Source organism: Tetrao urogallus, assembly GCF_951394365.1.
Source record: "Tetrao urogallus genome assembly, chromosome: 20".
Lineage (NCBI taxonomy): Eukaryota > Metazoa > Chordata > Aves > Galliformes > Phasianidae > Tetrao > Tetrao urogallus.
Genome location: NC_136833.1, coordinates 6,572,736 through 6,590,054, shown reverse-complemented (window position 1 = coordinate 6,590,054; position 17,319 = coordinate 6,572,736). Strand labels below are relative to the sequence as shown.

Here is a 17,319-nt window from a genome sequence, read left to right as displayed (position 1 = left end):
GACATGTAAATAACAGCAGGAATGGTCCAAGTGATGACAGTTCCAGGTAGCCACAAAGGACAATTTACTGGTCAGCAACTCCACCTCCTGACCCATCCCAACGTTGCTGACAGGCTCCAGGTCAGCAACCTCACAGCTCCGCTTCTCAGCGCTGCTCAGAACAAAATGCTCTCTTCCCACACCAGCCATTGGTGTCACTGATGATTTTTCCAGGCACAGACAGAGCAGCACACGGCCTGCTGCTCATCCCTACACACATTCTCCCTGGAGTTTGTGATTTGTGACTTTTTTTTGCTTAATTAGATCCCATAGAGAACACAGAAATTACAGTAAAACCCTCAAGTGCGTGTATGGACAGAGGAGATATTTAGCTGTATTTCTTTTCTCCTTGTTCTACATTCCTGATCATTTATAAAACAGGACCAAAAATCATACAAGAAACCCACCAAGCTAACGCTGTGCTCTGAAACAGCTGAGAACCATCTTCTGTTTGTCCATGGATATTCAATCTTCTCCACCCCCTCCTTCCTCACGCTGATTATCTAACCAGCCACCACCACGCATCTCAGAAGAGAAGCTGTGCTACCTCCCCGTGACCTTCCATCATACAGAAAATACAGGGATAGGGAAACAAAGATATCAGCTGATTTGTCAGCGTTTTGCTCGCATGTCCTCCAGACAACAGCAGCAGCTACCAGCTGGATGGCACGAGACCTGAACTGATGAAGCACAGCCATGTGCTGGCCTGCAGGAAGCAGTTTGCTGTGCTTCTCTGGTTGCAGTGGATGCTGTCTCATCCAAAAGGCAGGTAGGGTCTTCCACTAACTGCAGGACAGAGATATGAACTTGAATGTGGCAACTCTGAACCCATATGCACCGTGCTACTGATTATTGCACATCAGGAAAAAAAAAAACTGTGCAGGGTAGGATGGAAACACTGAAAGAAGGGAAGTGGGCACAGGCAGCATGTTCTCCAGCTGGGAAAGCACATAAAGCATGGAAGGCCTATGTACAGGTTGCACAATAAATGACAATCTTCCCCAGAAGGGAGAAAACGATGCCATGATCCTGAATTTCCTAGCTTCTGGAATTGCAATCGCCATCACCACAGAGAATTAGGTCACTCGGGGCTTTCCCCACCACGTCCCTGCCTTGAATACAAGGGTTTAATTTATGTTCAGTATATTGCACATTGAGAACAAAATATTTTCGAACCATTTCAAAGTAGCTACTGCCCATTAACCCAGGTTCTTTGAACTGCTGCCCCAGTGAATACAGCACAAAGAGAGTGACACATACGATTAACACTTATGTTTTGTCAACTCATAAGGAGAAGGAAAAGGTTTCATTTTATATAGAGCAAGAGCTATATAATTGCTAGAGAAATGAAGAATAATTATAAGTGGTTTTCTGGGTAATTACCTGCAATTATGTTTTTCTGCAGCATAGGAGGATAGATAGAGGTACAAGAAAGGGAAGGAATGAGCCCATTTTTTGGATGGCACAGATGCACAGCAGGTCATTGCACAGTACAACTAACTGGTACATAAACACAGACTGGCAAGTTTCCTGTGTGTGTGATGCACAGCTGGGTGACACCACAGTCAGTGCACTGCCTCAGGATTCCTCCTGATTCTGCCCTCAGCTCCAAAATATTGCCACATGTTGGGATGTTTCCCTGATTCCCCTTTTCCACCCATCACAACAGGGGGAAATAATTGAGATCTGGAAGCCATTCCTTAAGGAGATATTTATCCTCTGTCAAGGTGCTGAGAAGGCCATTTATTAAAATTAGGAAATGGGGAACTTCTGAACTTTTACGAGTGATGTTGTAAACTTCAAGCTGAAAGGCTACTTCGGGAAGGCAACAGTAGTAAATTCTAAACCTGAAGGAGAAGCTAGAAGACTTCTGAATTTAAAAAACAGGAACTGAACAGATTTAAATAACAGTATCAGGGGTTTGTGACTATGAGTTACTGGACCATTGAGGGACTAAAGGACCCACTGTGGTGTGCTGCATAACGAAATGAAATTGTTTTAAAACAGAGGAAAGTGAAGAGGTAGCACATGTGTGCATGTTAGGATGAGGTATCCCTGTGTTAGTCATCTGCCACACTGTGAAAAAACCCAGCATATTTCTGCAAATCAGACATCCTCTCCACAGCTAAGCTTACAGGGACAGAAAGTGCTTCACAGTTTAGAAAGGGTAGAAGAGGACCAGCATCCTGGAGGTGAAACAAAGAACTAGTAGGGGACACTCATAAGAACTTAAGACAGCACACAAGAGAAGGTGGTAGAGAATCCCTGTTTTCAAACCAGTTCTACCAGTAATCCTCTACTGCTACTTATACAGAACGGTAATTAACATCTCCACAACTTTGCAAAGCTATGTTACATGCTATATAAACACTGCTATTATTACAAACATGCTTCAGCCCAGAGTATACTTTTAAGGCCACCTGTCAAAGTGGTACAGCTCAAGGGCCCTGCAAAACCCAGAGCAGCTGCATGCTTTGGTGTTACGGGATGGGACTGTCTGGCAGGCTCTGCACTGCTGTCACTGGTCCCCTGCGGAGAAGCGAGCTGCCAAAGCTATTTGTTTAGCAGCTTGTTCCTTTCTGCCCTTTCCTCAATGGGCTGCGTGAACACGCAGTAGCAGAGGAAAGCCTGCTTGTGCTCCTGCTTGGTTTAACTGCTGGAACGCAACACGGCTCCCAGAGAAGAAAGGAGATGCAGGCACAGAAATGGCTTCAGCCCTTCTGTCACCCAGTTCTCTGAAGCCACACAGGAGAAAACACAGTAGCCAGCTCTCCAGATTCACTTTTTGGTAGTTGTAATGACTTCTAGATCACCCCCAGCCTATTTTCTGTAACACAGAATTGTTTGCACTCTACATATTTGCGTTTCATGCAATTTAAGTTTAATTAGAGTAAATACAAGAAAAGTACTGCTGAGCATTACAGGCTCATTCACTCTAAGACATGCCGACATTCCTACAATCCTGATACAGATATTCCCAGCTTAAAAAGTAAAATACTTACAGTGAAAGCTTGTCCTCTTTTCTGCATTAAGAAGAAAACTGTCTCCCACTAGCTTCTGACAGCATGTGCAAGCCAGACTGAAAATACAGGGCTTGAGCGCTTCCCTGAGAGGAAAACCACATTGCAGCGAGACAGAGAGCTGCTTGAGAAATGATTCACATACGGAAGCAAGCTGGCTTCACCAGCACTTTGGCATTCAGCACACACACGCACACATATATGCACACTTGCTTACTCAGGGGAAAGAGAAATATTATATTTTCATCAAAGCAAGGCAGATTTATTCAAGAAAGCCATTTCAAAAGCACAAAGATGCTTCACGGATTAAAGCAGACCAAAGTTTTCTTTCAATATCTCACCATCCTTAAAAGCAGATCTGGAACTCTGGGCAGACACACTAGCAGAAATAGCTGGAGTCAGTCCTGAGTGACTTTTCTTGAGCTGACCAAGAAGTCTGGTCTCTATTTAGGGTCTAGAATGAGGGGGACAACCCACTTGCTTAATCTTTCGGAAAAAAATGTAGTCTCTGAAAACAGGAAGGAAAGTGTCAGAGGCTGTGACAGATCAGGCACTGAGAGCATCACTGGTCAGTGTCTGGTGGGTGCCAGGCACCCACGATCAGCTGTAATCCCCTAAACACTCACCCAACCAGGACAGCTGACACTGGGAGCTCAGATACCTGCAGTACCAACCTGACCCAGCCTGCTTTGCCAGTTTCTTCAGTACCTGAGGACGGACTGGGTCATCACAGGCAGAAGAATTTATCAATGCCGTATTTCTATACATCTGATATTTAAAGTCTGAGATTATTCACAGCTCAGATAAGAGAGCAGTACTTTCTGTCATTCATATTAACCAAGCCATGGCAGGTGTTGCCATCTACACAAATGGCGTTTCTCCTCCTAAGGACGCAACACTGCTTTCAGTGACACATGCATAGACAGTAAGGCAGGCTGCAAGAAGCTCTGCTCTGGCGCTGGACAACCTTCAGAGCTGAATAGAAATGAAAAGTACTGACAGCATTTACATACTTCAGTTTTGCTAGAATAGTGCCACACAATTTCCCCAGGCCCAGCAAGACCAGACATACATTTGTTTATTGGGTTTTTCAGTAGCACTTACATTCATCTGATCTCTTCACTTAGACCAAAGAATTATTCAACACAAAACCTTCTGAACTGAAAAACTACATTTCTGTTTAATGAACAAAGAGCCCAGAAACAGACAGCTAAAATGAGTTGGCTGAGGTCATAAAGAAAGCCTGTGGCCTGTCCAGGGCATTAACCATAATTACTTTCACACAGCCAGGATGAGAAAATTTCAGCAGCAATATGAATTTCTTTATTTCTTTGTTAAAAAAAAAAAAATAAAAACAAACTGCCAGTTTCTCACCCAACCAGTAAGTCTGGTCAGCAGACAAACACATGAACAGATGGCACACTGGTTGCATGCTGGTCAAACCCACTAGCTCTTCTAACAAGGGACAAGAGTTAGACTGAATCTCACTCACCAGTGCACCTTCATAACCCTGCATGTGAGGACTGCAGGTGCTTTATGGTGCAACCTGCATCACTGGTGTAGTTTCACAGGAACAAATAGGATAGCACATAACTTAAAGGAATGGGCAAAGGGCAGAACTTCCAGTGGCACAGCTCATTTGAGATTCAAGAGTACATGCTGCATGGAAAAAAAAAAAAAAAAAAGGCTCATAGGAGGAACAAATGAAAAGTATCTTTGCATTTACAGACATTTATACTATTTTTAACTGCTTTTGTGCATGCAACAACCTTAATTACAGAGACAGAGATTCCGTAAGCAAGGCTATTATGTCAATAACAACATCTTTTATAAAGCAAGTCTGTAATTCAGCTATAAGACTTGGTTTTATAACTCCAGACAGTAATGTGCCAAGAGTAATTACAAGGGAAAGTCTGCACCAGACAGCGGGTGTAAGTGGATTGAGGCCGTGGCTTTGGTCACTATTTACTCCCCTTTCCTCCTCCTCCTCCGTAACTGATACAAACTTCTTTATTTTCTCAGTTCCACTACAGATGTCAGGAAGTTCAAGCAGCCAGCAGACATGTGCAGAATGAATCATGGGGCACCGCTTTCCATCCCGACAAAAACAACCGCTGTTCGGCTAACAAGATGCTGCTGCCGATCGAATGGGCGGACAGAAAAAGCAAAGTCCTGGAACTGCTGCCAGGAAGGCTCCACTAGCACAAGAAATACTGCGTACACTCATACACTCAATTGGGGAACTCAGATTTTCTCCTGCAGTGACACTTCCCCATGTGTACACCTGCAGCACGTACCCTGTGGCACAGCTACCAGCTTTGACCTGCAACCAGAGCAAACATTTCTGCTGGAAGAAGCTAGAATCATTAAAGCTGGAAGAAAGCAGATATAATTTATGGAACATGGAGTGCTACAAGAGACAGAAAAAGCAGCTTGAAAGCAGCTTCCTTTGTTGCCTATTGCCAAAATTTCAGAAGACCAGACAACAACTTGAAAATTTCCAAGGGAACAGCCACAAAGTACGTCAAAAATAGAATTAGGAAACTGCCTGATTCAAATGTAAGAGTCTGTGAGAGGAGCCAGCATCTTGCAGCATTTCTGTCATCTCCATCCAAATCACTGAAGAGTTAATAGACATCTATCCACCAAAAAAATCCAACCCACAGAACATGACAGAATGAGGAAGGAAATCTACATGGCAAAGAAATATTCACAAGCTCTCTGCAATACATACATATAAAATAAAAGCCTCTTGTTGCTTTTTTCACACACGTATCTAGAGAAGTTGGCGTAGGGACATCTGAAAATTGCAGAGAAAAATTCTCAGCCATAAGAGGCACAGCAGCAAACCAAAGGCAGTGTTACTACAGCTGCTCCTCTGTTCACAATGCAGATACATCTCAGTGTGTGAAAAACGCAATGCTCAGCTCTCTTCCCTGAAAGGGGAGATAAGACTTCCAGTGTTCTTTCTCACTTAACTGTTTTATTCCAGTAATGAAATTTAAAAGACTTAGAAGAACAACACCCCTGGTCTTTATTGCTCTTCACTGTTAGTTTTCTGATGCATAGGCTCTAACACAGCATTAACAACACAGAATTACCATATTCAAGTTGCACAGCAAGTTCCTACTACCTACACAGGCAAAGTACTGCACAACCCGATTTGCTCTCTCTCCTTATTGGCCGGGACAGACTTCATGTTGGAGAAGCCAGCATTTGATCACCTTACAGGAGAGGAATCAGAACAGGTATCCATTAGAAAGATGAACAGAAAAATCACTTCTTTAAGTTTTTGCTGATCACTGACAATGGAGAGCTGTGCAGGAAAATTATGGATCAAAGATGATGTGTGCTGGAGGCTGCCTTCGAAGCAGAAACCCCAATGGGATGGTGTAGGAACGCCCCATTCCACTGCTTTGAACTTCTTGATGCATTTCAGGGAGATAGAAATAAAAGAGCCAAGGTGCCAGCTTTGTTTTGGAAGGATTTGGAAGTGCTGACAGACCCTGAATGGAACCAGAACTGCAGGGCATGCCTGATACAAAGTGTGCATCACAGGGAGCCCAGCAGCCACAAGAACTAGGACAAATTAACTGAGAAAAGTGATGAAGCACAAGGAGCTCAAACCCCAGAAGACTAACATGCCCTCTAATGAAAATCAGGATTTCAGAAAAAAAGAAAAAAAAAAAGCTGTTTGCAAGATTTGGTTCTCTATACAACAATATCCTGAAGTTCCATTCTTGTTCTTACTCTGCATTTATTATTTCTTTTTTTATAGATAGTTTAAACAGCACCAGCAGCTTGGTAACCCTTATCTGTTTTAAAGACAGTGAAACAAAAGGCACCTAATTTATTGACAATGCATCAAGAGCTGGTAAGGATCTACAGCACTCATTGATTTCAGCCCCCAGCCAATAGGAAGTCAGCAGCTTTGCAGAAGCTGGGCCTGCTGTTACTGACAGGCACCCAGAACTGCAGCATAAAGATTTGGCTTTGGTGGCCTAATCAAATGCAGGAAAAAGGGGGAATCTAAATTAACATTCAGCAACTGATTGCTTCCAGCCAACTTGTTTGAACGACTGCACTCGCTGCTGCCTGAAAGCTGAAGCTCTCAAACACAGAGATTCATCTCCTCCAGCATTAATGGCTGTGATACAGCATAACTGTTAAGAAACCTGCAGGAGGGAACACGAGGGACACCTGGGAACCCATCACTTGGGGAAGGCAAAAGGAACTACTGCTGGTAGAGAGCAAATGAGGACTGATTGGCCAAGAACAACCAAGGAACTTGGCAAAGAAAGCTGCTGTGTGGGAAAGAGGGGAAGATTAGGAAGTTCAGGACAGCAAAGTTGCTCTGGTAGTGCCCAACTAGTAGTGCTAGCGTGGTGCCCAGCCACAGTTTGGGAATACAGAGAAAAGAGAACATAGAAGGCAGATCATTTTTTTCTACTACAGACTGAATAAACCTGAATAGGAACGTCTGTTCCTGTACTGAGTACCACAATTCCATATCCTTCATTAAGATTAATTAGTTCACTTGTTGGCAGTATCAATGGAAAGGTCAAGCACGGGATTGATCAAGGAAAGCCACGCTTCCCTACTGCTGTAGGAGCTGCTGGGAAAGCCATGCTCCTAGCAAAAAGTTTGGGCTCTCACTGCCCACATAACCGACCTCAGTTCTCTCACCTGAGAACATCTAATGTGAGAAACATCAATCTTACAGCCTTCCATTCCCATTAACATTCACTATCAAAGTGAAGAACTAATGTATTCCTCTTTGATGTTGTGGGTAATCTCATTCAGAGCGTGCAAACAGCCTGAGCTGCCCCACTGTATCTCAGGGAGCTGGAAGCCTTCTCCCAGCAAGAAACCCCTGCAGCAGTTACCATGGTAACACCAGTATGAGACATTCAAAGGCAGCTCTCCCATAATCACTTCTATTAGGGATCAAGAAGCTTTATTAAGAAAAAGCAGAAAAAGCTTGAAACCAGAGACCTGGGTCTGGTAACGGAGTAAGTGGACAGGGAGCATCCAGAGATCTGCTCTTACACCTCCGGGCTGCACACAAAGCGCTCGTTCCATTCAAACCTGAGGCAGCACTGAAGTTGGCACAAAAAGCTACTTTTAGTCATTTAAAAATTTGTTCCACCGCCACATTTCAGCAGCAATAGCTCTATGAACCCCTCCAGAAGTGCAACAGGGGCTGTGCTGTGGCTCACTACCGCAGCAGGGCCAGGCAGTGGGACGTATTGCTGCCCATGGCACTCAGAGGGCCTTCCTTCCTGCAGGGGACATCGGTGGCACTGCAGGTCTGAGCAGTGCAGCACCCCGTAACAGTAGTGGGGCAGCCCCAGTGTCACACTGCTATGTGCATGCAGGTACGTAAGAAGCTCATTTTGATGAAGAGCTCTCCTGGGAGAACTAGAGCTATGAATGTCAAACAATGCATTTCTTGAGGTTTGAATCCGTAGCCTTCCAGACCGGAGGACTGCAACAAAGAATCTGCAGGACCAGATCTCCAGCCACCAAGTCACTGCGAGCTGGCTAAGCCAGCTAACAATTATCACCTTGAGATTCCCTTTCTGCTGCATATTTCCATGACAACTTTCCCCAGTATCAACTTCTTCACATTGGAAAGGTCTCTCAAATGAGAGTTTGGGCTCCTATAGCAACGGCTGAAATCCCTGGGAGACGATGATGTCTGAAACTTTACGCAGATCTTTTTTTAGCCCACAACATGAGTGCATTTTAGATTTCTTAGATCAAAGCAAAAGTTCGCCTAGTATTGGGGAAACTGGGAAGAAGGAAAGTGGCAGCTCACTGAAGTGGGACAAAACTGAAGGAACTGTGGTCAAAAAGGATGTTCACTTTGAGATATAAAATGTTAAAGAGAAGGAAGAGAGGATCAAACAGCTCAAAAACCACACATCCTGCTCCTTTTCCCTGAGCTACAAATCAGAGCAGCAAGGAACAGGCCTGCTGATCCTAAAAGGAGATCTTCTGTAAGTCTGTGTCTATATCACTGCAGTCTACCTGACCTGAAGAAAAACCAGCGAGTCAGGCTGGCTGACTTTCCCATTTTACCTCCCATATACCTGCTGCCATCTCCAGAATGTGACCTGTTATTAATACTTCAGCTGTCTGCCATCATAGTGACAGATTCTCCAGCATAGAAAGCCTTTTTTCTTTTTTAGTATTAGAAGAAAAAAAATCACTGCACTATCAAACATAAAATTGGTTAAATTCATAAGCCAAGGGAAGCATAGATGTTAAAGCAACTAAATCCACTGGATTTAGGCATATTTCACAAAGCAATTTATTGCTGTAACGTCCTTTCAAAGCCAACAACTTAAAATCTCATAGGTAAGAAATCATTACATTTAGAACCTGGATGAAAGGTAGGAAAGCTGCAGCCTCAGTTCATGGATATGAGAACTACAGAGTGAGAACGTTAGGTGGTACTGCTGGAATGGAGCCCAGCACAGCCCTCTGTAGCCATGGAGAGCCTATGGGCTCCAGGAGAGGCAAGGACTGCAGAGCAGCCAGCTACCAGCACTGCAAACCTGCCGTGCTTTCTTCTGCTTGTGGTACAATGGAAAGGTTTTCCCTCTTCCGTGAGATCAGTGAACCTGTCCTCTCTTCCTCTCTGTCTCTTGGGCTGCTGCAGTTCTGGGAAAGGAAAAGGGGCTGGCAGGTAGGTGTAAGAGTGAAAAAGAATGGATTAAACTCACTATTTTCAGCTTCCATCTTCAGCCACTTCCTGCTTCAGAAAGGACTCAGGGACTGACAACGTGTTACAAAATAAAGTTGAGCTACAAAAACCTTTGGCTTTTGTTTTCAATCAGCACTGCCAAAAATGACAGCTGAAGCCTATTCAAAATCTTGGAGGGACACACAAAACCAGGATTTCAAGCAAAACCATTACTTCCAAGGTTTGAACAATCTGCCTTTCAGAACCCTGTCTGGAGAACATTGCAATGCGGGATAACAACCGAGTCACTGCACAGGCCAAGTGAAATACAGTCGTGTAACATTCCTGTGTGCTGCCCTCTGCTGAAGTGCTGAGCAACAGTGGGTCCATCGCAAGCCCGAGCAAAGCAACCATCAGCTGCACCTCATCCTGTCATCACACTGGGAGGACACACACAGAATGAAGAGGTTTCACCTGGGGCAAGGAAGAAACAACTTAAAATTTCACATGAACAACTCATCAGAGATGTCTCAGACTCTCAGATTCCCTCTCCAAGCCTTGATGTTCCATCTGACTTCCCTCATGTGACTATTTGGATAATCCCATCAGGACTTTTCAAGCACATATATTTGTTCAAAGGTGGAACAGAGAACAGCATGAAGGAGAAAAGGGTAAATACCTAAAGGGGAAATAGAAATGTTTAATTCAATATACATATTCATAAATAAACATAGTTGTTTCATATAAACGCAGGTGAAAAAACTTGTGAAATATTGTTATATTCACAAGCTAACATAAACTCATGATTTTGGGTTTGGAAACACAGAAAAGAAAGTAAAAGCAGTATTCCAGCTTCACGTGTAAACTCACAGCATCAAATGCCAGCTCCAACATATTTTCTTCCCTTTATGTCTTTGGAAAATAGGCTTTGCAGATCAGCTCAACTAGGTTAGTGTGGATCAAAGAGAAGATTGAGATCTACAGTTCAGGGCTCCCTAGGGAGCTCAACCTGCCACCAACCTCCCCTCTTGTATGAAGATCCCATTGTAGTAGATATTAACAGCACACTTTGCAACAGTTCCTGACCTTAAAATACAAAAAGCCTTGAAGAGTAAAAGAATAACAAGGGAAGAGCTCTGGGCAGGTCTGATGGTCCAGCCAGCAGAGGGCAGTGGAATTTAAGAGGAAAAGAGGAAAGTTGATGAAAATAACTTCATCACTTCACTTGAAGAGGTACTCAGTCAATCCAGGTTGTTATTTGAACCTGTATATCCAGCGCAAACAAGACACAGGGCAAGAAGTTTAAGAAAATGAAAAGAAAGAAGAAATAAGAAAAAATTATTTTGGATCTGTCGGATTTCTAAGCAGTCACCTTTCAGAGCACCGCATGGCATCAGGAAGATTTCATACTTAACTCACTGCTTAAGAACACGGAGCAAATTTTTTACATCGTTTTCAATTCTTGAAGCACGTGGATCTGAAGCATCCTGCTGAAACTATCGCAGCTATTTCTCAGCTATTTTCTTACGTATGGGTAACAAAGTTAAACCAAGCCAATGTTGAAGTCACCAAGGCTATTTCCTCCAAGTGAACCCATCTGCAGTCTGCTGGGCTGAGCAGAGCACTGCCTGTGCTCCACAGAACAGCAAAATGAGATGGAATACACGTGTGTGGGTGAAGGCTTTTAACCTTGGCAGCACCTCGTTCGCTGAGGGGGGCACTGAAGAAGAGTTTCCCACCCCGTTACCAAACAGAGCAAGCATGGAAGGACTGAGGTTTCTATATGACTTGCTGTGAGCTCAGTTTGCATTCTGTGACAGAAAGGCAGACTTTCATTTGCTCTCTAAGCACCTTTGAAGTAAAGCTGCCCTCTCCGTGCCTCCCTGCACCAGGGGCTGCTCGGATGGCCGCAGGAGATCCCCGGCACCTCGCACCTTCACACACCTCAGGAGAGCCCTGAGGGCCACGGGATGAAGCCTCGCCACCGCTGGGACATCCTCAGGGCTCGGCCCGGTGCAGTGCAAGAATACCACCGCAGGACCCGCAGCTCCCATGGCGAGGCTGACCTGCTGCGCCCAGAAGTCACTCAGACGGAGCGGTGGGCAGGAACGGCGCCTCAGAGCCTCACGGCGCCTCAGAGCTTCCCGCCTCCCCGCGCACCTGAGGCAGAGAGGCCCCGCACTGCGGCTCCTCAGCCCTCCCGCAGCCCGCGGCTGCCCCCAGCCCGCTCCCAGCCCTTCTCCATCCCACTCAAAGCCGCTCTCACCTGCTGCCGCCTCCTCTGCCGCCGCCTACCTCCGCTGCCGCCCTGGAGGATGCTCGGGCAGCCGGAGCGCTCACCTCAGCTGCACCGGCCCCAACGGCCGCCAGGGGGCTGCGGCACGCCGGGTAACGGAGCTCCCCGCCCTCAGCGCGGCCAATCGCGTTTCTCGGCGCGAAGCATGCCGGGAGCTGTAGTTTCCCGCTCTGGCGCGGTCGCGGCGCACGCTGGGAGATGGAGTCGCGGCATCGCGCCGCACCGCGGGCGTCTCCCTCAGCGAAACTACGATACCCATAGGCACCCGCGCGCCGCTCCCTCCGCGCTACGGAAGCCGCGCTGCCGGCGGCTGGAGCGGGTCGCGGCGCCGAGGACAGCGATGGCGGGCGCACCGCCGCCTTCCACGCCGGGCGGTTCGCAGCCGCCGCCGCCTCTGCAGTACAGCGCTCTGCTGCAGCACCTGGTGGGAGAGCAGCGGCGTCCCCGAGTGTGGGACCCCAACACCTTCGGGGGCATTCCCAGCCCGCCCAAGAGCAAGGAGCAGAAGATGGTGGAGAGGGCCATGGAGAGCTGCGCCTTCAAAGCGGCGTTGGCCTGCGTGGGGGGTGCGGCGGGGCTGGGAGAGACGGGGGGTCCCGCGGTACTGGGAGGGGTTGGGGCTGAGACAGAGGCTGCGGCCCCCTCAGCTCTCAGGGCCCTTTCTGGCCCGTGGGCCCGGGGAGGGGTCTCCTTCCTTCCCTCCCCAGTTGAAGGAAGAGTGCTCCGTGCTGTGTGCCTGCAGTAAAGGAGGGTCAGCATCAGTGCCCACCACTCAGAGGGACAGCCCCTTGTGCTGCCCATAGGACCGGGGCAGCTCTGATCCTGTGAGGAGAGCTCTGCTCCAATCCAGAGGTTCTTTTCATAGCCATCATCTTTCCCAGGGTTCGTCCTCGGAGGAGCGTTTGGGATCTTCACTGCTGGCATCGACACCAATGTGGGCTTCGACCCCAAGGACCCCTATCGCACCCCGACTGCCAAGGAGGTGCTGAAGGACATGGGGCAGCGCGGCATTTCCTATGCCAAGAACTTTGCCATCGTGGGCGCCATGTTCTCCTGCACTGAGTGCGTGGTGGAATCAGTGAGTAATGACTCTCAAACATTACATAAGGTTTTATTATACACTAGTGATCACCTTTCATGAGTCCAAGCCCCCTTGCACTGTGATGAGGGATTGGCTCGTTTCCTTTTGTTTCTTGCTCATTTAAGCTTTTCAGTTCTAAAGGTTTTCAGAGCTGTTCTCTGATGGAATAAGCAGACCTGCGTGCAATAGTGAAGACCTTTCCCATTCAAGTCCTGGAATTTGGCATTACTTTTTGAAACCCGGGCTCCAAACAACTTGTTGTTGCGTTAAAGGATCAAACTGGGAGTTGCAACATGGCCATCTGAGCCTCTAAAAATTGTATGTGCAGAAAGGGATCCTTTGATGAAAGTTCTGAAATAATAGACCTGTTTTCATCTTGCCCCTACAGCAAGAAATGACCTCATGCAGCTCGGCATTAAAGCTATCATCCATTTTCTTAAGTAGGAAGATGAGTCTGTTATGAATGTCACTACTGTCCTTTAATTGAAAAACACAATTAGTTCTTATGTAAAAGTGTATCTGTTTGCACAATGAAGCAGAACAAACAGATGTTGCACTGGTGAAAAACTAGCGTGCTCATGCTATTTCCATAGCTAATGTTTGCCCGCAGGGTGCTGATCCTCTCCTTGTGCTGAGCAGCAGGCTGCAAGACCAGGCTGTGCTCACAGCGCCTTTAAAGTCTGTGAGCTACTTCCAGTGGACAGTGCTGCCTTCTGGGGGCTGAGAGTCTGCTGTAGCACTGCATTGCACCATGCGGATGTGTCTCACCTCTCCTGCTGACCTGCTCCTTTCCCTTCTCCTGGCCGTGCAAAACCTTTTACGGTGCAGGGGGGCCATCTGCTGAGAGCAGAGGGAAAAACATCCTCATCTGAAACAGGGCTGGAAGGTCGCTTCATCTCCCTTGGTATTAGCACAGATGTCGAGCTGTTATTCCATATTTACTTGTTGTCTCTGTTTTTTAATTCCACAGTATCGTGGAAAGTCAGACTGGAGGAACAGTGTTATTAGTGGCTGCATCACGGGAGGAGCAATCGGCTTCAGAGGTTGGTGATGCCTGCTAGCAACTACTGTGATAAGGCAGCAGTTTGGTATGGTAACAAGCAGCATTTTTAAGGCAGCACACATTGCAAATCTCTTTGTATGGGGTTGTGTAGATGTCAGCATGAGAATGTGCTTGAAGTTGGCAGAATTGCCATTTCTGTCGTTTTCCTGTCATCTTGAAAGATATGTGTGGGTAGGGAAGGCTGGTTGTACAGGACAGGGAGATCGGAGAAAAATGAACAGAAGTGACTTGAAAGCAAATCAGGAAATGGTGCTAACTATCCACATGCTTCTGGGGTGTCATGGAGAGGGAGCCAAAAATATGTTCTGAGCAACTCGCTGAAGTTACAGGTCTTGTGTTAATAGAGCTCTACTCATATATATTGTTTCAGTGGCAGGAACTCTGTTAACTTGCACAGCTTGTACAATGCTTCCCTCCTTTCTCCCATCTCAAATCAAACAGGCAATTCTATTTAGCTGCACAAGAGCAGGAGCACTGAGATTTTCGTCCAGCAGGACCTAGTGGGGACTTCTTGGGAAGCTTTGACTGTTAACATCTGGAGAAGAGCCCCAGGCAGGAAGAGAGCTGTGCTGCTGCTCAGCAGAAATATCAAACTTCACTTACTTATCGTTAAGAAAACAAAATCAAACAGACAAAAACAGTTTACAGAGCATAGAAGAAATGGAAATGCTCTCAAAAGAGCTTCTAATTGAGCTTGTTAAGTTGTGTCTGTCCTGGACCTAATCCTCTTAGAGCATTCAAAGTAACAGCTGCTTTTGCTGTCCATGCTTGCCCAACAATAAAGTCGCTTGCTTTGAATCAGAGCACCTGAAATCGGCAGTGGCCACTGCTGTTTTCTGTCCTAGCCTGCACAGGGAGACTTAGCAACACGGCACACAGTCACTGTGTTATGCTAATCCAGATGTGGGAGCTGCAATCCCATCTGTGCCAGGTTACCCCCTTCCCTTGGGCAGTGGCAGCATTCTCTGGTGGAGGACCGCCAGGTTCCTGCAGGTGTCAGCTTCTCAAGCCAATGCATTGTCGGCTAATTGCTGCGAGGAATCTTTTTTTCCCTGTTTCGTCTCATTCTTTCCCACCCTTTTGCATTGCAGCTGGTATGAAGGCAGGGGTGATCGGCTGCGGTGGATTTGCTGCTTTTTCCGCAGCAATTGATTACTATCTGCGGTAACGGCAGCATCCCTCGGGAGCAAGTTTTCCTTGCGTTCCAGTGCTGCTGCTCAGAGCCTGCATCACGGCAGAAGAACCATCAGGCCTACCTTTCCACTGCCTTGGAGTCCTGATCAGTGCAAGCTGGATGATGCTGGCTGCTTTTCCTGAATGACTAACAATAATCTGGCTGCGAGCCTTGGCATGCTGCTTCAGGCAGGCCTGCAGGAATGTGCAAGGATGGAGCCAGGCGCAGGGAGCAGTATCACCAGTACGGATCAGCTGACTGTCAGTTTCCAGGAAACAAGCCTGGACTCCGAGCTTTCTGGATCCTTTGGGTCTGATTTTGATTAAGTCTGTTGCTAGCATCAAAAGAGGCAGGAGGACAATCTTCATAAAGAAATGCAGTGGTTTATGTTATTGTGTTTGAATACGCTGCAAGTGTTTAGCAGCTCCTGGTTTGCAGCTTGCTGCTCTGGTGGGGAGAGGTAAGATCCTGTGGAGAAATAGTTTGTTCCAGGCTTTTCTTAAAATACCAACCGAAGACAAACCACCATCTGTACAACTTGTCTTATTTCAAGTACAGAACGAATGCCAGATTTCTTTACCATTTCTTAAAGGGGAAAAGCAAGAAGGAATCCTGTGCCTTAGAACCATGTGGTTCCTGGCAGATGAACAAAACAGTTGAAGGGTAAAAAAGAGGTTGTTGCAGATGTATAATTCTCTGTAGCCATTTGGCTCGCCTGATTTAACCTCGCCCTGGGAGTACAAGCAGTTTTGCTACTGCTTTATACTGCCATAGGCTCACACCCTGAGTTCCAGCAGTTTGATGGCTGGGCTTTAAAGCAGAGTTGTGAGAATAAAGACAGATAACAAGGCGTTCACTTAGCACACTGTCTGCTTCCCATCCTTTTCCTACACCTCCTCTGAGCTCCCCAGTGTTCAACTGGGAGAAAGTGAAACATCACTTCTGCAGAACGCCGGTACTGAAGTCAGAGCACCTGCTCATGAGCTTGGCTGGCTGCTCCTCTTTGGATTTGCATTCTTATTAGCTGTCTTGTTTTTCTAACCAAATTGTGTTTTTGGACCTCCGGGGATAATTTTTATATTCAAAATAGTTCAGACGCTGTTTTAACCTTCTTTGAGCCACGGTGCAAGGGCAAACACCCACCCTTGCAATGAAACAGCAGGATTTAAAGTGCAGTGTGAACATCTAATGGGGGTTCTCCCACCTGCTTCCCCTCTGCATTCAGGGTTTGACATCCCAGGACAGCACAGCATTTGCTTACCTGGAAGAGCAACACCAGCTGGGTATTTAGTGGTCACTTTGGAGGCGTGCTGTCTCCCATGCCTACGTGGAAAGAAGTGGGGAGACAGCTCCATGTGATCTATCAGCTGAGGTTTCCTATCGCCTGATCTCCCTCACTGTGCCTGTTCAGTATCCTCAGGCCAGAAGCTGTGCAAGTCAGCTGAATTTGAAGCTTGAGTAATTCTGGGCTGATTAAACAAGCTGGCTCCAGACAGTCCAGGTTTTTTCCTCCAGAATGTACTGAAATGCAAGGATGTAGCCCAAACCATAAGATGTCTCCTAAAAGATTGCCTGGCACGATGCCTGCGCTTGTACCACTGCCTTGAAACACAACCAGCGAGATTTCCATGACTGAAAGAGGAGCAGTTATGGAGCCAAGGTGATCAGCTCGTGCAAGCAGCAACACCACAGGGCTCCTTTTGTGCAAATGTTGGGGCTTTGCGTTTTTATTAACAGGTTTTTTTTTTCCTCTTCACATGGTTTACAGCCATTTAAAGTTTATAATCTACAGAAATTGAAACAGAACACAAACAAAAATATATCCTTAACAACTTCTGAAAGTCAAATATTAATTAACAGTTCTATTCTACCTGTAGCTGCAAAAGTTCACCCCCCTGCCTTCCCCTCCTGTGGGGACAAACAAAGCCCATCACAGGGACAGCTGCCACCTGCTG

The 17,319-nt window shown here is 46.5% G+C and overlaps 1 protein-coding gene across 1 annotated transcript; it reads left to right on the top strand.

Annotated features, from left to right (window-relative positions):
* Positions 1-12,191: 12,191 nt before the first annotated feature.
* TIMM22 (translocase of inner mitochondrial membrane 22) lies at positions 12,192-15,358 on the top strand (the record flags this gene model as incomplete). The annotated part of the gene is made up of 4 exons (XM_079545045.1): positions 12,192-12,612; positions 12,928-13,124; positions 14,098-14,170; positions 15,282-15,358. 4 exons carry the CDS (start codon positions 12,192-12,194, stop codon positions 15,356-15,358), a joined length of 768 nt encoding a protein of 255 aa, XP_079401171.1.
* Between the last annotated feature and the right edge of the window lie 1,961 nt (positions 15,359-17,319).